Below are 24,068 nucleotides of genomic sequence, written 5' to 3'. Positions count from 1 at the left end.
GTGGCGCAGTCGGTTAGGCGTCCTACTTCAGCCAGGTCACGATCTCGCGGTCCGTGAGTTCGAGCCCCGCATCAGGCTCTGGGCTGATGGCTCGGAGCCTGGAGCCTGTTTCCGATTCTGTGTCTCCCTCTCTCTGCCCCTCCCCCGTTCATGCTCTGTCTTTCTCTGTCCCAAAAATGAATAAACGTTGAAAAAAAAAAAAAAAGACCCATTACTTTAAAACTTATGATGCCATCAGAAACGTATTTATTTGTAGTCTGATGTAAAGTATACCAAACAGACATGAAACATATACCATTAATTTATTACCTACCATCTTTTATAGCGGCCAGCATACAATGGAAATCAAATTTTTCAAATGAGCGTGGGCCCTATTGTTTTAGAGTCTAATATCTTTATGTTTTCAAAATATTTTGTGTACAGATGACAATTCTATTTTTTAGAAAACATTGTTCATTAATCATTTAAATTCAAGCAGAAGATACAGCTTATCTTTCTAGGTGGTAAGAATATTGTGTTCGGTTTGTGAATCATTCCTTTTAAAAAATTTTTGAAAATATTTATTTATTTTTGAGAGAGAGCGAGAGAGAGAAAGAGAGTGCGTGAGCGAGCATGAGCTGGAGAGGGGCAGAGAGGGAGACACAGAATCTGAAGCAGGCTCCAGGCTCTGAGCTGTCAGCACAGAGCCAAATGGGGAGCTCGAACTTACCAACCGTGACATCATGACCTGAGCCAAAGTCGGATGCTTAACTGACTGAGCCACCCAAGCACCCCTGAATCATTCTTTTTAAAACAATTTTATTTTTATTTTTTTTAAATGTTTATTTATTTTTGAGAGAGACAGACAGACAGAGTGCAAGCGGGGGAGGGGCAGAGAGAGAGAGAGGGAGACACAGAATCCAAAGCAGGCTCCAGCCTCTGAGCTGTCAGCACAGAGTCCAATGCAGGGCTCGAACTCACGAACTGCAAGATCATTACCTGAGCCGGAGTTGGAGGCTTAACTGACTGAGTGAACCAAGTGCCCCAAGAATCATTCTTAATTGAACAATCTTAGAATGATTTTCAAGAAACCTGAAATAAGAGTAAATAATATACAGTATTTTCTAAAGCAGCAACCTGGTCAGAGAACACTCAAATGTTTGGTATATAAATTATATGAAGGGCTCTGACTTTACCTAAAAAGTAATCATGAATGCAAATTGTCACTTCTGGGTGAAGATGTCTGACAGTAGATGTTTTCAGTCCTTTGTCTAATAGAAAGAAAGCACTCATGATAACTTCAGTGGCTATGGTGAGTGACTGCAGGATAGAGGCTATATCACTTGAAACTAAGTCATCATAAAAATTTGATTTAGAATGGCATAAGAGACTATTTGTTTTTTGGCAATATATACTTAATTCTCATAATAGAAGTGTGCCATATTTTCCCTAGATAATAAATTCAGTTTTTCTCATGCATCATTCATTCATTTAACAAAAGTATACTGATCTCTTATGAGATAGGCAGTATTCCAGGTACTTGAGTTACAAAATAGAGTCCAAACTCTCTAGGAATTCACAGCTTTGGTGGGAGATACGGAAACAGATAAAATGCTCTATGATATGGTAAACACTATATTAAGTTATGTAAAAGGATTAAGTGGCTAACTGTACATAAAGAAATTACATAAGACCACTTACCAAAAAAAGAAAGAAAGAAACAGAGATCAAGTAAACACAATTGAATGAACTGCTTTTTGAAGAGAGAAATCAACATTTCAACCATCCCCACCCTCACTAACTTTTGTGTTTATTAAAGATATATATGCCCATGGTTTAAAGAGGCAAACAGTTCCTCAGTCCACTTCTGTTTCCTCTCCCAAGACATCTAGTCTCAATTTCTTCAGCTGGATCTTTTTGTTTTGACTCAGTTATCTCTAAAAATTGTACTTACATTACTATTTATTCATCTTTAAGTTTTTGGCATTAACTATTGACTTCTCACATTGGATAAATGAGAATTTAGCTGTCTTTCCTTGCTGAATATACATGTACACTTTCAATTCCCACAGTTGTTCTAATAAAGCATTGTAATGTTATAAGGATCAAAACTTAGTATTTACATTATTATGTAAAGCTATTCACAGTTGAGCTGTGTAGTATTGTTACACGATTCTTTTTCCTGACCCACATCATTTTTTTCTTTTCCGTGATGTTAGCAATTGTCTTTTTTTCCCAGTTGCTTATGTATAAGTATCCTATGTAAAATTAGAAATTCAGTCTCAGTTATTCCCCCAAAATTTAGACACAAGAGATGTTTTATTAATTTATTCTTTTTGAAAGTTATTTCTTGAGACTTTGCTCTGAAAATATCTGGCAATACTTTACTTTTGATATTCAGCCGTCATTCTGAGATTTCACCTTATCAGGTTCCTGGTGATTCTCTTTACTCTCCCCCATGTGGATCTCCTGTTACTTGGGCCTGTGGTTTTCTTCTGTTTTGGTTTCCTACATTGGAAAACAATATTCTTCATTAGTTTTCTGAGAAAGGGTACATGAGTGGTATGTGAAACATGTCATTAGTTTGTTCATTTGATGGTTAGTTTTGACTCAGTATAGAATAATGGGTTAGGTATTTTTCCACAGAACTTTGAAACCTTTTCTCCATTGTTTTCTATTAAGAAGTCTGGGTTCTTTTGGATTCTTCATACATTGTATATGTTAGTGTTCTGAAATTTTATAATAGACTAGATATGTATAAATTTTATTCCATTTAGCTATTCAGTGTAACCTTTCATTCTGAAAACTCATGGCCTTCAATTCTGGGAAATGACTATTTTTGAAGATACCTTCCCCTTTATTTTTCTCTATTATATTTTTCTGAGGCTCTTATTATTCATGTATCAAACCTCCTAGATTGGTCATCTTTTTCTTTTTTAGTCTCTTTGACCTTATTTTTTTTACTTTTTGCTTTTTTCTCTTATTTCTGGAAAGTTCTACAGTGCACGCTGCATTGTTTCTTGACTTTTCTCACTGATTACTTAGGATTAGCTTACTGTGGTTTGTTAAAAGTTTGCTACAATTTTTCAACATGCTTTCTACCATCCAAATCTTTTTTCTGTTGTCCTCATTTCCATTTTCTTTTTCCTTTTTCACTTATGCCTTTTAGTTCATTTTTTTTGAAACCAGCAAAAGTAAATGTGTATATTATATCTGACATCTCTCTCCAAAAAGCCTCATCCACTTTTTTTAAAGAAAAGTTTATAAAAATAAAGGAGGTCTTTCATCTTAAACCATCAAGTAAAAAAATATTTGGTTAATCAAGGAAATCAGCGAAAATAAAGTACCATAAGGCATACTTATTTAAATATATATATATATATATATATATATTAACTTAAGTCATCTAATTATACACTTATTAGCCAATATATTGATTTTGGATCAATGCCTTGTTTTGAGTATACATCCATTGATTTGAATCTTATATTGGCTCTCTTGCATAAACCATTATCATAGTGCTTCATGTAAGAATAATATAAAATTGTTTATTTTAGTTAGTGTTGTAAGATCTTAAAGATGATCACAAGGCAATCCAAAAGAAAATTCTATACTCTAATAAATTATCTTTATTTTCTACAGGCATATTACCTGAACAGTATTTAGCAACAAGTATTATTAGACATATACTGCTATTTACTGAGTCCCTTGTGAATGAGATTAGTACTCTTATAAAAGGGACTCCAGAAAGGTCTATGTGAGGACACAGTGAGGAGACTGTCATTTATGAACCAGGAAAGGGGTCCTCACAAGGCATTGAACCTGCTGGTGTCTTGGTCTTGGACTTCCTAGCCTCCAGAATCATAAGAAATACATTTTTAATATTTGTATACTATCTGGTCAATGGTATTTTGTTAAGCATAGCAGACTAAGACTTGTATCATTTTTAAATCTTTCTAAAACATTCACCTTAGCTTTTTTTTTTTTTTTTTTTTAATTTTTTTTTTTCAACGTTTATTTATTTTTGGGACAGAGAGAGACAGAGCATGAACAGGCGAGGGGCAGAGAGAGAGGGAGACACAGAATCGGAAGCAGGCTCCAGGCTCTGAGCCATCAGCCCAGAGCCTGAAGCGGGGCTCGAACTCACGGACCGCGAGATCATGACCTGGCTGAAGTCGGATGCTTAACCGACTGCGCCACCCAGGCGCCCCAATTCACCTTAGCTTTGAAGCAATGTTAAATATCTTTCTTTTTATTAGTTTACACATTTAATTAAACTGCATATTTGCAAGAACCAGTGCAGTTAGGATAAGCAATTTTGGAAAGAACTACAACTAATTTTTAGTAAGTATACAACTAGAATGGTGGAAGAAGTGGTGGACGGGACTTCTTAAAGTAGCTGATCTCGAGGGTTAGAGTGAGGAGGGTCAAAGATAATTTGATTGGGAGGTGAGAGATGATGGGGTACAGGCTAGTGAGTACAACAGAATTGGAAAGATGCTCAGTGGATAGGTTGTTACTGGAAATTGGAATCTCTGAATTAAGATCTCTCTGACTTACAATGCATGGCTTGTGTCACTATTGCAAGTAATACTTCTCTGCATGTGACAGGAAAACTCTTATATATGAATAATGAAGATGTTTTAACAGCCTGGTAAGATTTCATTGTTTATCTTATTTACTCTTCAGAAATGTATCAACTCCCTGTTTCATAATACAACAATATTTTCATTTTATTTTGCTTATTAGAATTAGAATTAATTGTTAATTTGGAGGGTTAAAGAAAGAGGATGAAAACTTCAGCTATAATTTTTTACTCTGCCTTTATTTTTAAAATTTTTTAAAGTTTATTGATTAATTTTGAGAAAGAGCAAGCAAGGATCGGGCAGAGAAAGGAGAGGGAGAATCGCAAGCAGGCTCTGTGCTGTGAATGTGGAGACTGACATGGGGTTTGATCTCGAGAACTGTGAGATCATGACCTGAGCTTAAACAAGAGTTAGATGCTCAACCAACTGAGCCACCCAGGCACCCCATGATTTATTAAAGTTTCCAAAGAAAATCAGCATTTGGCTTTGGATTAAATTATGAAAAATCAACCAAAAGTAATTAGGCAAATAGGTCCAGTTTGATTTTTTTAAGTTTTAAGAGAGAAATGAAAAACTTCTTAGATATTAAGTTTTGTAATTAAGAACAGAGAACAAAATTTTTCAGCAATATAGAAACTATTATAAACAATGTGTTTGAATTTTATATTATGGTTTGATTAGAAGTAGACACAGAGGGTAAACTGAGAAGACCTTGAAGTTTATACGGTAGACAAGGGACAGAAGGGAGACAGGTGGAAAGATGAGCAAAGAAGCAAAGGAAAAAATAGAGTTGATTACAACAAACATAAAACAATATGCAGTTATGGAAATAGAACAAAAGAGTCAGGCCTGGCTGATGGGCTGGAGTGTTGGCTTGGGCTTCCTCAGGCCAGAGTCCAGAACAGAAGTGATCAGCTATGGAGACTGTACACTCATACGTGGAAAATGCTTAGAGAGGATTTGATTTGATTCAGAACACTTCCCTCCTCTCCCCCACCAACACGAAGTCACAATTGAAGGCAACAGAAGCATAATTTCAAACTCTCTTTGAGAAAGCATTCCCTATTCCTCTGAGTGAGTTAGGATTGTTTCTGGACCATGTGGGGGCAACCTGTAGATCATCCTATGTTCCTTGTGGCCAGCTTGGAAGGGCGGGGGTTTGTCAGAGAGTGACATTTGTAAAATTAGAAAGGGTAAATAAAGAAAAATGGTTGTGGCTATATAGCAAAGGACCAGAATTAATTTAGAAGCTAGAAAGGACCCTAGAAAACAAAAGGAGAGGAAAGGAAAGGGAAGGGAAGGGAAGGGAAGGGAAGGGAAGGGAAGGGAAGAGAAGAGAAGAGAAGAGAAGAGAAGAGAAGAGAAGAGAAGAAAAAAATGGGAATTACAAATGAGTGGATCTTTGCCATTGGTATAAATCTGGGTCACTTACAACTGTATTTTTCCATTTGTGTTTTGTCTGTGGACTGTGATTGCATAGTTGTCTAATAAATGTTTCATCATCTGAGTCTAACAATAGAGTTCATTCTAGAATACAATTGTTATATAACAAAATTCAGTATGTTGGAGAAAAAGTCAATCAACACAGTTTTAAGCTCTGCAATGTCCTTTGTTTGTAGGGAGTCAGGCATAAATGAGCATTTGTCATTCGACTCTTCTAGTGCATTTCCAGCATACTGTGCCTTGGGCATGACACATCAGAGTCTGGTGTTTATCTTTTATTACCTGCCAGACCCCTCTGGAAAAGAGCCTCAATGGAATTCATCATCTGCCGTGTTTGTTTCAGGTATACATATAAATACGTGTTGAACGCATTTGTTGGGGATTGTGGTTTCCAAAGTGGACTTAAATAAAAAAGTGTGAGATGGATGATGAAGGGGACCTTCTACAGGAGGTATGAAGTTAATGGTTAAAATGCTATTTACCAAAATACTGACAGCAAAGCTTTTTATTATTCTATGTGAACTATTTGAGTGCCAGTATGAATAAGGGCAGCATGATTATACTTGTTTTATGTCTGCTTCAGAGAAGTTGGTGAAGACACTCTCCTCTACTACACGTTGAGTTTATAAATATAATCAAAACTAAATTCAGAATTTGCATTAGAAAAGCTCATTTAGTTTGAATAATCATTGAAAATAACTTCACTGGGCACTGCATTTAGGAAGCATAAGGATGGTGTAGAATTCTTTTATGCATATTTTGGTTGTTTTTAAGAGCACAATCTTTGTTTTTCTCAAAGCTTTTGTCTCATAATAAAAATGCTTTGAGGTTAAGTGGCTAAAGGTGAGAACCCATTTTCAAATTATAATTGAAATGCATGGCATTTAAATAGTGATAGCCTCTCATCTGCTCTAGAATATATTAAAATACTCAGTTGTCAACATGTAGCACTTCTCACTAGTTTTTAATGGGTATGTACCCAACTTTTACTTTTGTATTTCTGACAGACCATTCTGGAAGACTGAAAGGTAGACTGGGAGGTGCATTGTGGTCGAATCTTGGAGAATGTGGGTTTTCTTTAGATGGATTTAAGAAAATAAAACACAAGAAGCACATCTACTAAGTGCAAAGCATAGTGGTAGGACAATGCACTGTGTTTGAAATAGAGGCATAGAGAAAATAGACCTGATCCCCCCTCCTCCATCTAATGGAGAAGACAGCTTGAAGGCTAAGGAAGAGTGGGGTCACTGCTGCGTAGAATGAGTGTGAGCTGTGTGCTTTGGGATGGAGACAACAAATGCACTTTCCACACGGAAACTGGGTAACAGTATGTGAAGAAGGGATTCACTGAGGAGTAGCTGTGGCTCATCACACAGTGTCCTGTCATTGTCAGAGGTGTCAAATGATGGACACATTTAATAGAATGATTTTATCTGAAAGTAAATTTGGAGCTGAAAATAAATGATGACTTCGGGAAAGTAATTAGAATGCACATCATTACCTTTTTAAAAAATTTCTTTTAAGTTTTATTTATTTTGAGAGAGAAAGAGAGCATGAGCAGGGGAGGGGGGAGAGAGACAAGGAGGGAGAGAATCCCAAGCAGGTTCTGCACTGTCAGTGTGGAGCCCAATTCAGGGCTTAAACCCAAGAACCGTGAGATCATGACCTGAGCAGAAATCAGGAGTCAGATGCTTAACCAACTGAACCACACAGGTAACTCACTCACCTTTTCAAATACTGGCGTCTAACTATTCAACTTCTTCTTGGTCTAGGTTTTATTACACCTGAGCCTATGACAAAACTGTATTTCCCACCCCCAGCTGTATTCCCAGGTGGCCCAGCTTTTGTGAAAATCTTTAAGTGTCATAGTCTCCCAAGACCAGTCTAGACCAAATGTTGAGTATTCATTCACTCTTAGGAGAATAGAAAAACTAGCAATATGATTTTGAAGTACACAATTTTCATGGCAAGAGACAAACCCTGTGTCTTGGGAAAAAGTTCTTTGATAACTGGGATAGAACATTATATTTACTAGATGTAATAAAAGTGAGTGTTGGTGTCCACTTGACCCAACTCTCCTCTGAATAATCCCTGTGGTTACCCTGTGTAGGGTCATATTCTCAGAAAGAGAAAGAATATGGAAGGTGGGAGGGAGATGGTGTGTGACATTCTGTTTCTACTTAACTAATGTCTGGAAAAGGACAATGATTTTGTTCCATACCAGATGTTTTGGTAACGTGGGCTGCAGCAGCGTGAGGTTAACTGCAAAAAACACAGCAGCTGAACAAAGACTCGATGAATCAAAAGGGAAGATTGTGCGTGTGAAGAAACTCTCCCAGGTGGTTACTTCCCCAGCCTGAACAAATTCTTTGGTAGAATCTTCAGTGAAAATGAACAGTTATTAATCTTAGATTTGGTATTTCCCTAAAGAATATTTTACTGAGATTCTCTATTCAAAACAATGTCATAAAGTCGTGTGTTCAGCCAAATTCTCAGCAGCAGTGAACAGACAATAGATCAAAAACACATTCTTATTCCTGAAAGTAGACCCTATGGGTGTGTGAAGTTGCAAATTGATGGAAATGGCAGGACATCATAATAATTAAAAGCTATTTATCAAAACCTTGCATGTGGTCCTGAGCTGGGTGATATGCCAAGCAAGTTGGGTAAGATCTGTTCTCTGCCCTGTAAATTATGCCTCTGTGAGGTAGACACAGAGGAAAACACCTGCACAGGTAGACACAAAGGGGTGATGCTTCCAGATTGCAGGACGAATGGACCCCATGTGGGTGAGACCAGAGGTTCATCCTACTCTGCAGCCTGTATCGTGTGTGTGTGTGTGTGTGTGTGTGTGTGTGTGTTGGGGCATTAAGTGCAGCTCTGTGGGAAGCTATGACTGACTTTCTAGAAGTAGGACTCAAGGCTAGAGATTTCCCTACTCCAACTTACCCTCTTTTCCCTGCTTTATGCTTGTCTGTGCAACTCTGTATAGACTTTCTGATTCTATTTTTATATTTTAAATATGTTTTGTCTCTTAAACATTCAGTTTTGTTTTTAGATTTTAAGGTTTTTAGTTCATTTTATGTTTATTTTTATTTACCTTGAATCTACCTCCCTTTAAATACCTCTCTTGATGTTAAAAATTAGGTTTGTGTTTCACATACGTAATACACTCCCCGAAACCGGAATGCCTGTGTTTTCATCTTGGCTGTACTACCTACTAGCTGGGTGAGCTGGGGCAAAGTATTGGATTTTTCTGTGCTTCATTTGGACATTAATAGTACTGACTGGAAGAGATTTTGTGAGAGATTAAATGAGTTAATACAAGTCCAGGGCTTAGAATAGTGCTCAGAACTACTGAATAACAGGAGTTATTCATCATATGCACTTTACTATGTTGTAGATGACCAGCAGTGTTTCCCTTAAGTTTTCATTTTTATAGCCTTGAGGAGTTTTGCACTTTTTCTTTTACATGGTAGAACTTTATTTACCTTTTTTGGTAAACGTTTGTTTGTTTATTTATGAGAGAGAGTGGGGGAGGGCAGAGAGAGGGAGAAAGAGAATCCCAAGCAGGCTCCACACTATCAGCACAGAGCCCAACCTGGGGCTCCATCTCATGAACCGTGAGACCATGACCTGAACTGAAATCAAGAGTTGGACACTTAACCGGGTGAGCCACCCAGGTGCCCCTATTTGCCTTTCTATGTGATAATGATAACAATTACATGTGGCATACATTTATATAAATAAACACATATTGATCCACTTCTAGCCCATTAATGTTTTTCCAGGGGCAGTGACTAGAACTATATTTAGTATTCTAGCCATAAACACATCACATTGTTTTTAAAAGATGGAACTCCTCCTGTCACATTGAAAATATTCTTTTTTGATGAGGCCCAATATTTTTATCTGCAGCGGCCTATTAGCTGATATCTTTGCTGACAGTTCTATAAAGTTCTTGGATCTTATTTCACTCTATATTATAGAACTCATAACCATAAATATATATTATATACTACATGTATATTTAAATTTTTCTACAAGTCTTCTCTCACCTTTGAAACATATTTGTTTTTATGCCCATCACAGAGACTGCAAAAATTACTTTGATCTTATTTACACGGATATTTTTAGAGACAAAATCTTCATTTCTCAGGTAAATATGGAAATTTATTTTTCAGTAAAAAAAGAAGGCCAGTACTAGCATCAAGCTCAGGAAATTGACCAAACTTTTTGTCCTTTATTATTTTAGCTTCATTTGTTTTTTAGCTTCATATTGTGAAAATAACATGGTGTTAGATGTTTATAAAATCATTTTTCCCCTCTCTGAAACTATTGACTCTGCACACTTTTCTCATATAGAATGTTGTGTTCAAGATTTTACCTGTAGAGGAGAGATTGGCTGTAGGCTTGGTTCTGCTGTTGCATATTTTGCCATCTTGTTGGGAATGGAAGTGAGATGCCGAGCACTTCACATCATTTACAGCGTAGGGGCAGCCAATAATTAACATTGTGGCCCTTCTTTCACATAGAGGCTCTTTACAATGATAGTTTCTCTATAATTTTTGGGCGGAGATGGATATATAGGTGGAACAGGGTTCCATCTAACCTACCAACTTGGATCTAGGTTATTTTACTGCAAAAGTGGTGAGAACTGGAAATTATCTGGGTCATCCCTGACAATTGACTATCCAACCCCACCACAAATGTGCTTGAGGATGACAAACCTGACATGTTTCCAAATAGCTCCTCCTATTTTTAGCCCATTATAGTTAAGTAAAATTCTGATTCTCTGTAACTTCCAAGGAATGTATCTGTAGTTACCTTTACCTTAGGTTTACCTCAAAAGACAGGGATGCTACTGAACTCTGTGTTAAAATGTGAAGTTAAAAAAAACAACTTGAATTTCCTGCTGCCTTTTATATAAAACTGCTCAGTGTTTAGCATTCTTAAAGGCAACATTTTTAGTTTTCAATATTTTGTTGCTTGAGGGCACCTGGGTTGCTCATTTGGTTGAGCATCTCTTTAAAAAAATTTTTTTTAATGTTTATTTTTGAGAGAGAGAGAGAGAGAGAGAGAGAGTGAACGAGTAGGGGGAGCGGCAGAGAGCGGGAGATACAGATTCTGAAGCATGCTCCAGGCTCCAAGCTGTCAGCCCAGAGCCCAATGCAGGGCTCAGACTCAGGAATGGTAAGATCATGACCTGAGTTGAGGTCAGATGCTTAACCAACTGAGCCACCCAGGTGCCCCATCCAGCCCCTGACTCTTGATTTAGCTCAGGTCATGATCTCCTGGTTCGTGGGTTTGAGCCCCACAATTGTCTCTGTGTTGATAGCACAGAGCCTGCTTGGGATTCTGTCTCCCTCTATCTTTGCCCACCACCCCCACTTCTCACCCCCTTGCTTACTCTCTATCTCGCTCTCTCAAAACAACAACAACAACAACAACAACAACAACAACTCATTATTTTGTTGTCTGTAAAATTTGTAAATAAGAGGAAAAAATGAAAGAAGAATTTCAAACCACACGTTTGGATTCTGCTATTTTCTAGGTGTGAAGTCGGGGGGGGGGTAGTTACTATAACTTTCAAAGACTCAGCTGTTGCATCAGCAAGATGGTTCTAGGGGCACCTTCCTCATTCATATAATATACTTACACCACTTTCTATCACGTGTTATATTTATGTTCCATGGAACAAGTAGCTCATCTTTATTTCTCCTATGGCATCCAAACCAGTGACTGGCCTCTTCTAGATATTCACTAAGTACTTGTTGAGTAAATAAATGAATTTCATACAAAGAGGGTGGCTCCAGTAAGTCTCCTGTCAACAAGGTGTATAAATGTACTATATCTATTCTTTTCAGTTTCTATTTTTGATATATTTCAAAATGTGCATAGTCCCAATCAGTACTGACACATTAAATCATTACTAGAAACAATTATTAAAGAACTTATATTATAAGATGAGCCATTATAAGAGTTATTTGGAGTGGTAAGAAATGACTTTCCGAAAATACTTGCTTGTCAAAAAATCTAAAGTTTAGAGGAGAACAGAGGACTCTTACTGTTTTTAAAATTTTCCATTTTATTTCATGAGCTTCTGACCTTTGAGTTTTTGCAATGAGGATTATTGCATTTGTAATAAAGAACATTGTAACAAAAGTCTCCAGAGATCCATGTATTCAGATGGAACCTCCTAAAATGCAATACAGCTTAAGGATTAAAATTATTTAAAAAATATATTGATGGAGAATTAGCGTTGGAAATAAGTAGATCTGTGGGTAATGTCTCCTTAAGAATGTCTTATTTTCTTTAAGTTGGGAAATGGTGGTCATTTGGGTCTTTGTCCTTAATGATATCAGGGACTCTAATTTAGGGTAAGACTACAGTGACTTTGCAGAAACAGTTTGGTTGAAAGAGTGAATCACTTAGTAGACCATAAAGAAGTGTTCTAGGTTTCCAAATAAGTTTCCAAAGGATGCTTATTTATCTGGTTGGTGAGTCAGAGAACTAAAAAGGCAAATACTTTGGACAGGTCTTGAGTAAGACAGGGAACAGATCAGAACTGAAGAAAATATATCTAATGACCAAGACAATAGAAAGCATGTGTTTTATAATTTCTTTCTTTTTTATTTTCTTTTTTATTGTTCCTTAATGTTTAGAAAATTCTTTTGAAATATCAGCATGTTTTAGTTATGCTATGAGGAAAAATAGGAAATAAGATTTTGTGTATGTCTTAAAGGACATAATCATAACCTTGAAGATAAGGTGTGGCTTTGAGGATAAATACAGTGAGGAAAACCCTAAAGGAAAGGTGGAATTAATGGGGTGAAGGGACAGAGTCACTGCAGAGCAGCTCCCCAGCAGGGATTCCTTTCTCTTAGCTCACCTTGAGAAAACTGAGGGAATCCAGTAACATTTTATCTAGGAAAAGTGTTTTGATTACATCAACCCATTCATTCTATTGGATATCCAAAGATTTCATTTTAAATCACTTATGAAGGACAGATCTGAGTTGAAGTTCCCTTCTGGCCTTATATTCCAACAAAGTAGGCCTTGGTTGCCATTCACTGATTAGAAAATATTTACTCAATTCCTATTTTATTCTAGTCAATATATTTGGCACAAGGATACATATAAAATGCCACCTTCTAAGACTCTCCAGTCATTGGACTAGGTTCCCCTTGTCGGTCTTTCCTGGTTTCATTTCCCATTTCATCTCTCTTGGATTCCATATCTCATTATTTTAGTCTTTCTTGCCAGTATCCTTAACTTATTTTTGTTATTGTCTTCCTAAGTTTGTATCTTCACAAAACCTAAATCCTGGAAGAATTTTATGGAGGAAAAATAATTTACCTGTACAGATTGATGCCACTATAACTTAAAAATCTCCCATTTCTGTGGGGCACTCGGCACTTTTGTTTCCTGAGTTGGCTTTTTTGAATTCTCTGCTGTGGCAATGTCAACCATTTCCATTTTTCTTAAACCTCTAGTCTTGCATTCTAATACTGTCTGTGCATCTCCCACCCAGAGAAGAAAATTGGAAGCTTCATAACTGGCTACCTTTCTTATCCAGAATAGACAAGAAAGAACAAATGTTTAAAATTAGTTTTGCATCCAGATTCTGCCACTTCCTGGGTGAACTTAATTGTCATGAGGCACAATTATGTCACCTGAATAGCCCTCATTAGATGTTGACAATTCCCTTCTTCCCCTCCTCCTCTTAATTTCCCTTTCCTCCTTATTTTTTTTTCTTCTCTCTTCCTTCTAACATTCTATCTTCCTTTCTTCCTCTTATAGAGGAAGATATATTAAAGTTAAACCTTTCATTTCAACTCTAGTTTCCATCTTTTCTGCCCTTTCAGGGACCTTGCTTTATCCTTCTTCTTCTCCCTTCAACATCTTTTTTATTAACTCCTTTCATTAAGCATTTAAAAATGTGTAAGCCGTTCTTCCTAAAAGCAACATACGCTTTTCTTAGACCCTTCAGCACTTCTCCAGTGGTCAAAGTCTCTGTCTCTTTCTCTTGTTATTTTTGAGGTGTATTTTCTGACTGTCTCCGCTTGATAGTAGAGAATATTTCTGTTGTGTTTGTAGTGTGTGGACCTTGGACTAAGCATCTCTCATTCCCTCCTCAACTCTTTGGTGTCCACCTTCTTCCGCTGACCCTGCCTTTACCAATGCCTCTAGTGACTCGAGTTGTAAAACGCAGTGGACTAGCCTTTTTCCCTTTTTTCTTGTTTTTGATAATATGGAAGATGTACATTTATACAACGTATGTTTTTTTTTAATATAATTTATTGTCAAATCGTCTTACATACAACACCCAGCGCTCATCCCAACAAGTGCCCTCCTCAATGCCCATCACAGTTTTCCCCTCTCCCCTACCCCCCCATCCACCCTCAGTTTGTTCTCTGTATTTAAGAGTCTCTTGTGGTTTGCCTCCCTCTCTGTTTGAAACTTTTTTTCCCACCTACCCTTCCCCCATGGACTTCTGTTAAGTTTCTCAAGATCCACATATGAGTAAAAATATATGATATCTGTCCTCTGACTGACTTATTTCACTCAGCATAATACCTTCCAGTTCCATCTACATTGTTTCAAATGGCATGATTTTATTCTTTCTCAACAATGGACTAGTCTTAATATCAACCTTATTTATCATTTCAGTAGTAGGCCTACTGGTACTCCCTTCTTTTAATACAGCTTTTATTTCTTGCTATCAATGAAACCACTCTGTCCCAACTTTTTCTTTCACCTTCTTGTCATTTTTTTTTCTCTGATTGCTTTTTGGGATTCCATTTCTTTGTTTACTTATTAAGTGTTGTCCTTTTTCAGCTCTAGCTTAGTCCTCTTATTTTCTCAGTCTCTGCTCTTTCTCTTAATGGTTTAGCCACTTTCAGGGCTATGCTCTTTACTTTCATTTTATCTCTTGGATTCTGACCCCTGCTTGCTGTAGGCCTTCAGAAGACACAGTCATCATAGGGTCCATATGTTCACAAAACAACCCAGCAACTCCTGTCTCAGGTTTCCTCCTCATCCTGGGATCTCTAGTCAGAAACCTATCACCTTTGACCCTCTGTCTCTTGCACCTCCTATATCAAGTCAATCACCAAATTGTTAAGTCTACCTCCCAAATATATCTGTAGTATGTTCATTTTCCCCATCCCTACAGCCATTGCTATAATCAGATCAACATAATCTCTACCCTAGTTTGCCCAAGTGGATATTGAGGCTATAAGTGCTTCCTTGGTTTATAGTGGCAGTGGTTGTTAATTCTAGAAGGGATGCCTAAATATATCCTTGGCACTTAAGGAACCCCAAAAACTAATTGTTGCCTTGTGGTTTGGAGAGAAAAGTATACAAATGGAAGGAAGCTACTTTAATGATACTGAGAATTATTTTACAAAGCAGAGATTTTTAAGAGAAGGCTGAATATTTTACCAATTGTGATGAAGAAGACAATAATTGATTACAAAATTTGATAAGGGATCTGCTTTCACTGAGAATTTTAAAAAAATCAGCCATCTTTGAATGGAGTGGCTACAGCAAATTGTCCAGGGGGTTAATTTTGAGCTGTGACCAGAAGAGTAGATTGCATTTCCTTAGGACAGGCTAGAAAACCAATGAGCGTAGGAAAAAAGAAATCAGTGTGGGACAGAGGAATGATAAAATTAGTTTTGAATGGGTGGAGATAAGGTTTGTGTGTACAAATGGCCAGCTATGGAGTCTGGAGGCATTGGTGAGACTGGCCTCTGCAGGGCCTCAGAGAATACTAATCTGAATTTTTCTTAAAGGTGGGGGAAAACTGGATGCAACCTAAGCAGAGAAATAGTAATACCAACATTGTGATTTAAAGAAGGACCATGGGCCATAGTGTGGAGGATGGGTAAAAATGGAGAATGCAGGGAGGACATTTTGGTAACTGTTGTGGTAATCCAGGTGACAAAGATAGGAAATGGAAGCACTCATTTTAAATGGTGAACTCACTGAACAGAATGACCACAATCTGTTCCACTCTTCCTACTTCACTGTGCTCTGCTTTCAAGTGTTTGCTATTATAAAAAAAGTGACCCTGGACATGCATGACTTTATATTTTGTATTATTTTCTTAGAACAAATTGTTAGAAGTAGAACTAGTAGTTAATGGGTATGGATGGTTTTAGATTCATTGATGTAAGTTTGTGATGTGTCTTTGAAGTATCTCTTCTGTAAATATTTTGAATACATTTTCCTCCCTTTTTCTTTGAAGAGCACACTTTAAGGAAACTGAAGACACACTCTTTTCTCCCTGACATATTCTTTTAAATTTGATAATCATTGATACTTTTTTCTCCTTTTTTCTTTTCTTCTAAATTATTTTAACGTTTAATTATTTTTGAAAGAGAGAGAGAGAGAAAGAGTGTGAGTGGGGGAGGGGCAGAGAGAGACACACACACAGAATCTGAAGCAGGCTCCAGGCTTCAAAGCTGTCAGTGCAGAGACCTATGTGGGGCTCGAACTCACAAACTGCGAGATCATGACCTGAGCTGAAGTCAGATGCTTAACTGACTGAGTCACCCGGCACCCTCATTATTTCTTTAAACAAAAAGTTTATTTATTTATTTTTGAGAGAGAGAGAGAGAGAGCAAGGAGGGGAGGGGCAGAGAGAAAGAGGGAGACAGAATCCCAAACAGGCTCTGCATTGTCAGTGCAGAGTTGGCCGTGGGGCTTGAACCCACCAACTGTAAGATCACAACCTGAGCGGAAACCAAGAATCAGACGCTTAACTGACTGAGCCACTCAGGTGCCTCTCCCATTATTTCTCACAGAGGTTAAAACTTGATGAGATTTGTTTTTGGCTTGCTTTCTTTTTCTTGCACCCCATCATTAATGAAGTCAGAGTGTTTGGTAAATGCATTCGTGATTATACCTCAGACTCTAGCCAGTATACAGGAGACAAAACAATGATTTTTAAAGTATTGATATTAAAAAAGTAGCTGTTAGAGAAAATTGAAAGTAAATGAATAAAATCAGTGATATTTAGAATCTAAATAACACTGGTTAATACATTGAAGGGAAACTTATTAGGTCAAATTAGGGTCTAAATTTAATGCTTGGCACAATCCCTTTAGGTTAAGCCTCTTTTAGTTAATTTGATCAAGCCACTGGGTTGAAATGCAAAATGACAAACTTTTATTAAGCCATAAAACAACTTTCAAAAGCAACAATGTGATGAGAGAAACATGAATTATGAAAATTCTTGTAATATGAAAACTTCTTTGAGGCCAGTCCCATGTATGAGACAAAGGAGTCCTCTAATGGAATGATAGCAGAAACATTTCTGAAGTGGGAAAAGCCTCTCTGTTGGGAATGTCAAATCAAGTCAGGATCAACCTACTGTAGTGGAATTTTGAGACTGTCTAAGCTAAGCATGAATTGGATTTGCATATTTATGTCATGTGATCAAAATTAAATTGTGTATCTGTGCTTGTGCTCCCGGTTCTTCCAACCTGCCTTACCTCACCTCTCTCTATCTTCAGCGTATGTATCCCTTCTTCTTTTAAAGCTTGGCCTAGTTTCCCTGGCTGTGTGGAGACTGTTTATAAAATATTCTGCCTATTTAATAATAGTAGTACTACAGAGTCCAGGCATGAGTATATTCTCGGAACCCTCCCCGAGAATCCTCACATTGCTTGGCATACCCTCACCTCTCTGAGAAGTTCCCCTAGTTTATTGTTCAGAATCTAGAGCTGTTCAGATAAAGGATTAGGGCCTGACTCAGTGAGAGCCATCTCCCAAGAGCCAGGGGCCCAGGAGGTAACCTAGAATGAGGTATCTTTCCCACAGACAACCCCAGTAATGCAGGGTGCCTAGGGAATAATAATAAGGATTAAAGTCTGTTTCAGTGCTTACTACATACATCAGGCACTGCTTGTCCAACATAATGGTGCAACCAGGAGATCTGTAAATTGGAACTATATTGCTGAATGTCTGACAGATCAAGAAAAGTTTCTAAACTAGTTGGTAAACAGGTGCTGATAAGAGTCCCTTAAGGCTCCCCCAACCCTCCTAACTTCTGTAGCTAACCTACTATTCCTCTTGGGCTTTTGGAACTTTCATGATCCATCACCTAAAGAGTTAACATCTCACCCTGCAGGGGCCCTCTAGAACCAGCAATGATGCTTCCCAGCATCCCAGCAATGATGCAGGGGTATTCTGGTGGTGTTCATTAAGGATGCATTAAGTATTTGTAATCTGGAGTCAATGTCTGGGTTCAAACCTTAGCTTTACCAATTATGAGAAATGTGATTTTGAACTAGTTAATTAGTATTCCTTTGACTCAGTTGATAATATATTTATTGCAAGGGGTTGTTTTGAGACTAAATGAATTAATACGTGCAAAGCATTTAGAAGAGATGTGACATATAGTAGGTACAATAAAAGTATTTTTTATTTTTTATTAGCTGTAATAACAGTTAGATGTTTTGACCATCATGTCTCAGGACCACATTAAATACCAACGTTAGGGAAGAGATACGCCGTCACCGCTGCTCTCACTGTGCTGGGGGCCTCCAGAACTGCATATTCTGAGCAGCATTCCAGTCTTTTTGAGACCTGGCTGTGTAGTAGTTGAGAAACTTTCTTTTCTTCTTTACCTCCTACCTTATACTTTGAATTAATTGCCAACATTTAAAAAGCATAAAATTTCACAGGTGACTCTTATTAAAATGAGCTTTCTCTAAACGGGCGTCTCTGGCATTTGGGAAGCAAAATGGCATTTTGGCAATTGGAAGATGTGTTTGTAAACTACATCTCTCACTCCCTCTTGGGGCCTTGGCAAATTATTCTGGGTCTCACTTTTCTCATTTGTAAAATGGAGATTCTATTACTGTGAGGGTTATGCTGAGAAATGTGCCTGACAAAGGGCTCGATTTTAGCACACTGCTATTCAATTGCAGGTTATAGTTTAAAGCTGAAGGAAATCTTAAAGTCTATCTCATTTGATTCCTTCTATCTGTATATGAAGGATACCTAATGGGTCAACTAACACAAATGTTAGTCTGCTCAATTTTCTTTCATATTTACATACCTGACCAACTATTTCCTTGTCTAAACAAGACTTCTTAATAAAGCTAGTCATGTATTTATAGAAACATTTACCAAAAGTACAATTATATGATGTACATTTCTGGCAATGCAATTTTAGAAATGTTGAATACGTACAATAAAGTCAGGATATCACTGTCAGAATTCTTTCACAAGTGTATTGGAAAATATGTAAATAAAATGATAAACTGCTAGGAAAAATTAAACTTGTATATCTCACAATAAGTATCACATCATTCAAATATAAAATTGTCTGGAGTAGAGGGGACCACAATTTTCTAAGATGTGAAATTTTACTTTTATTTTATTTTATTTTATTTTATTTTATTTTATTTTATTTATTTTTTAAAAAATGTTTATTTATTTTTGAGAGAGCGCAAGTGGAGGAGGGACAGAGGATCTGAAGCAGGCTCCCCGCCGACAGCAGGGAACCCCATGTGGGGGAACTCATGAACCTGGAGATCAGGACATGAGCTGAAGTCGGATGATGCTCAACCAACTGATCCACCCAGGCGCCCCTAAGATGTGAAATTTTAAAATGGCAAAAAAGATTGTATCCTATGAAATATACCTTTTAAAACGTAGTAACAATAATAACAATGTGTCCTGATTACATATAAACACCAACAGGTTGAATTCTGTTTTCTTCTTTTAGCTTTTGGAGGCTGAACTGGTCTTATTGACAAATGTGTACAGCTGTTCCCCAGATAACTTGCTCCCAGATACAGAATCTTTCAGAATCTGCTCTTCAAAAAGACAATAGCTCAAAACATTTTAGACTATAGTTTTTGACCCTGACCCTGCCACTTATTTCTCCCTTCACACTACAATGAGGAGTTTGTAAAAAAAAAAACATGAAAAATACTAATGTCTGCTTTTTTTTCTTATTTTTTTTTTTAATGTTACCCTTCATGTCCTGGGACTGCAGGGGTGATTCTGCCCACTGTTGGCGCAGAGATGCCCGAGCTCTTCCCCCTTCAGCCCCTGCTTCACTGCCCAGCTCCTTGCTGGGAATAGCCCTTGACAGGTCTATTGAAGAATTCTGTCAAGGATTAGAACTTGATTGTAAAAGGGAAGTTATTTTGTTTTAAAATATTTTTCTTTACATTTTCCCAAGCTATAAAACTGTTTTGAGTATAACATTTGTTTTACCCATAGAAACTAATATGTACAAATGCAACTGAATTTTTTATTTTATTTTTTATATTTTAATTTACTTTTGAAGTAAAGTAAATATTGATGCAGTAAGGCTGAGGGTAAGAGAAAAGAAAGAGTAGAATCTAATTCTTCGGGTACTTGTGCTTTTGGTCAAAAGGTTAGAGATCCAAAAAAAGATAGAAATCATAAAAAGAGGATTTTACGCTTAAATGGGTTTAGGCATGGATAATATAAAATATCCCAGAGTAAAAAATAAAGATTAAAATCTTGACTAGTTGGACAAGATCCCAATTTATTTAATTATATTTCTGTACCAGGTATAAAAGGAGTACAGAATATCCAGCCTGAAGCAGAATATTGGGTTTGTTAATTTTGAATTATTCAAGTGACAGAAGTGACAAAATTTACCTCATTATAAAAGTCTCTTACATTCACTTTAAAGCTTAAGTATCCAGTCACCATGCTTTCCTGACATCCAGATTTAGTTGTGTGCACGATCTGTTATCTGGTTTTTGTTTATTAATTATTACAGGACACGAGAGATGAAGGTAATGAGACTGAAGCCAACAGGATGAGTAAATTAAGAAGAACAAGAAAGAAAGTTACTAAACAACATCTATTTTCAACTGAAGTAGGAGAAATGGATATATCCAACTCAAAAGGTAACTTAGTTACTCTTATCCCTCAGGAATATGATGTCAATTGCAATCTCTATTTAGTTCTCCTTTTTACAAAACCTTTTCTTTTCATCGAAGGGAGAAACAAAAACAAAGAAATGAAATTTAGTTCTACATAGGCAACACAAAAGATAGCAAATATAAGGGTATAACGAAACTATATAAAAATAACCAATCAAAATATTTAGAATGTAAAGGGAGCAGAACTAGGTTGATAGTGGGGCAAAAAGAAGACAACAGAGAGAATATATGCATAAGCAGGGAAGCACATTTCTGCTCCGAGATTGATTGCAAAGATCATTGCCAAGGATTTGGGAGGCCACAATAAAGATGTGGAACAAGTTTTCATGCCACATGCTGGGATTTCAACCAAACTCAATAGATCTGAAACAGTGCTGAAACTAGGAGTTAATCTGGGCAAGAGATGCAATCCAGGAACAGTGGTGTTCCAAGGCAGGGGCACAGGGATGGCTGGTACATGGTAACAATAAAAAGCAAGCAGGGTGCTCATCGATTTTATTATTGCTTTAGAATTTTCTGCAGACCATGTGCCCCCTTATGGCCTGCAACCGGTGCAGACCTTTCCCCTTGCCCCTCATTTGGTATGTCACTGCCCAGGAATAAATTATTTTCTCAAAGATTCCTCTCCATATCATGTTAAAAAACGGTTGAAAACCAAGGCAGTGTGTGTTTTAACATTTTTTCTTTATTATTAAAGAAAGGATCAGATACCAAATGGTGTGCCACAAGTTGGGGGATATGAGCAAACCAGTTGTGGGACCTGGCTCTGCAGACTCTCATCTGCCACAAGATGACAAGGACTCTGAGAATCAGACAACAGTGATAAAACCCTCCCGCCTCAAAACATCAGCCAGTGCTCCTTGTAGCGAATTTAACACAAACTCCAGCCATTCTGGTAAGGACTGGGAAACAAACTCACGTGTCATTCTAGCCACTGCCCCCAAATTTGTATTTGAAATAGAAATAATGTGGCCTTCAACAGGCACATGAAAAGATGCTCAACGTCGCTCCTCGCCAGGGAAATACAAATCAAAACCACACTCAGATATGACCTCATGCCAGTCAGAGTGGCCGAAATGAACAAATCAAGAGACTATAGATGCTGGAGAGGATGTGGAGAAATGGGAACCCTCTTGCACTGTTGGTGGGAATGCAAATTGGTGCAGCCACTCTGGAAAGCAGTGTGGAGGTTCCTCAGAAAATTAAAAATAGACCTACCCTATGACCCAGCAATAGCACTGCTAGGAATTTACCCAAGGGATACAGGAGTACTGATGCATAGGGGCACTTGTACCCCAATGTTTATAGCAGCACTCTCAACAATAGCCAAATTATGGAAAGAGCCTAAATGTCCATCAACTGATGAATGGGTAAAGAAATTGTGGTTTATATACACAATGGAGTACTACGTGGCAATGAGAAGGAATGAAATATGGCCCTTTGTAGCAACGTGGATGGAACTGGAGAGTGTGATGCTAAGTGAAATAAGCCATACAGAGAAAGACAGATACCATATGGTTTCACTCTTATGTGGATCCTGAGAAACTTAACAGAAACCCATGGGGGAGGGGAAGGAAAAAAAAAAAAAGAGGTTAGAGTGGGAGAGAGCCAAAGCATAAGAGACTCTTAAAAACTGAGAACAAACTGAGGGTTGGTGGGGGGTGGGAGGGAGGGGAGGGTGGGTGATGGGTATTGAGGAGGGCACCTTTTGGGATGAGCACTGGGTGTTGTATGGAAACCATTTTGACAATAAATTACATATATTAAAAAAAAAAAAAAAGAAATAATGTGGCCTTGATTGAGGAATGCTAGTCTCGGAGTCATCGAAGAATTTATATATCTATCATTTATAAAAGACTTTCTAGTTTTCTTTAACCACTAGGCTGCTCATCAAGAAAATGGCAGGGTTGCAATGGTTGATCTTTCTAGTCTTTTTTTTAAAGTGAAATTCTTCTATTTTAAGTTTCTGGCTTATTAATAGCTATATAAGTACTTTGGTCTATCTGTGTATGGGTTAAAAATCTCTGGGATCCAAGTGACAGAAACTAGTTAAAATGAAATATTGGGGCACCTGGGTGGCTCAGTCGGTTGAGTGTCCGACTTTCGCTCAGGTCATGATCTCACAGTCTGTGAGTTCGAGCCCGTGTTGGACTCTGTGCTGAGCTTAGAGCTTGGAGCCTGCTTCAGATTCTGTGTCTCCTTCTCTCTCTGTCCCTCCCCCTACCTCATGCTCTGTCTCTCTCTGTCTCTGAAAAATGAATAATCCTTAAACAAATTTTAAAAAATGAAATATTTATTCCATAAGGGAATCCCTGATAAGAGGGTTGAACAAACAAGGTTTGAAAAGACAGAAATATGACAGGGTGTGAAGTTAGGTTTCCACCGTCGTTACTGACACCAATTGCAAGTTTGAGAATTCCCCAAGACTAATCCTAGTTTTGATAATTTTCTATAAGGACTCACAGAACTCATTGAAAACTATTATACTCAAGAATACAGTGAAAGAATACAGATTAAAATCAGCCAAGGGAAGAGACCCAGCAGGGGGAGTCCAGGAAAGTTCGAAGCATGGTGCCTCCACTTGTCTTCTCTCAGTGGAGTCATGGACAGAACCACTCTTCTGACAATGATGTGTGACAATATGTATGGAGTATTGCCAACCAGGGAAGCTTACCTGAGTCTTGGTCTCCAGAGTCTTTACTGGAGCTCCATAGCGGGGTTCCATGTGGCAGACCTCCGTCTCCAGCTTCTCTGGGGGGTCAAGCTGATACAACATGACTCAAAGCTCCCATGAAAAATGACATTATTAGATTTTCTAGTGTGGCCCAGAGATCACAAACAAAGACACTCTCGTTAGGCGGGGTGTTCCAAAGTCTTAAAGATTATCTTCCAGGAGCCAAAGGTAAGGAGGTCTCCTTTGGTAAGGTTAAATTCTTTACTACACACAGGTCCTAAGGAGGAACTAGAGCCTGAGAAGTGAATGCTATCAGGACTCCATATGTATTAGTTTTCCATTGCCACCATAACGGATTACCACACATTTAGTAACTTAAAAGAATACAATTCATTACCTTATAGTTCTGTATGCCAGAAGTCAGGGTTGTCTCAGCTG

General features: G+C 37.7%; 1 protein-coding gene across 3 annotated transcripts in view; it reads left to right on the top strand.

Annotated features, from left to right (window-relative positions):
* Window positions 1–4,415: 4,415 nt before the first annotated feature.
* LGSN (lengsin, lens protein with glutamine synthetase domain) overlaps window positions 4,416–24,068 on the top strand; it is a 31,779-nt gene continuing 12,126 nt past the window's right edge. Inside the window, exons 1-5 of one of the 3 annotated variants that reach the window (XM_045057700.1) lie at window positions 4,417–4,633; window positions 6,352–6,459; window positions 10,101–10,167; window positions 20,791–20,920; window positions 21,654–21,851. In XM_045057700.1, the coding sequence (XP_044913635.1) occupies window positions 6,434–6,459; window positions 10,101–10,167; window positions 20,791–20,920; window positions 21,654–21,851 (421 nt within the window). In that variant the 5' untranslated portion in view covers window positions 4,417–4,633; window positions 6,352–6,433. Of the gene's footprint in view, window positions 4,634–6,351; window positions 6,460–10,100; window positions 10,168–20,790; window positions 20,921–21,653; window positions 21,852–24,068 lie in introns of all 3 variants that reach the window. The other 2 variants (XM_045057701.1, XM_023254081.2) reach the window with 2 other exon arrangements.

Source organism: Felis catus, chromosome B2 (assembly GCF_018350175.1).
Source record: "Felis catus isolate Fca126 chromosome B2, F.catus_Fca126_mat1.0, whole genome shotgun sequence".
Lineage (NCBI taxonomy): Eukaryota > Metazoa > Chordata > Mammalia > Carnivora > Felidae > Felis > Felis catus.
This window is presented reverse-complemented; position numbering and strand designations above follow the sequence as displayed.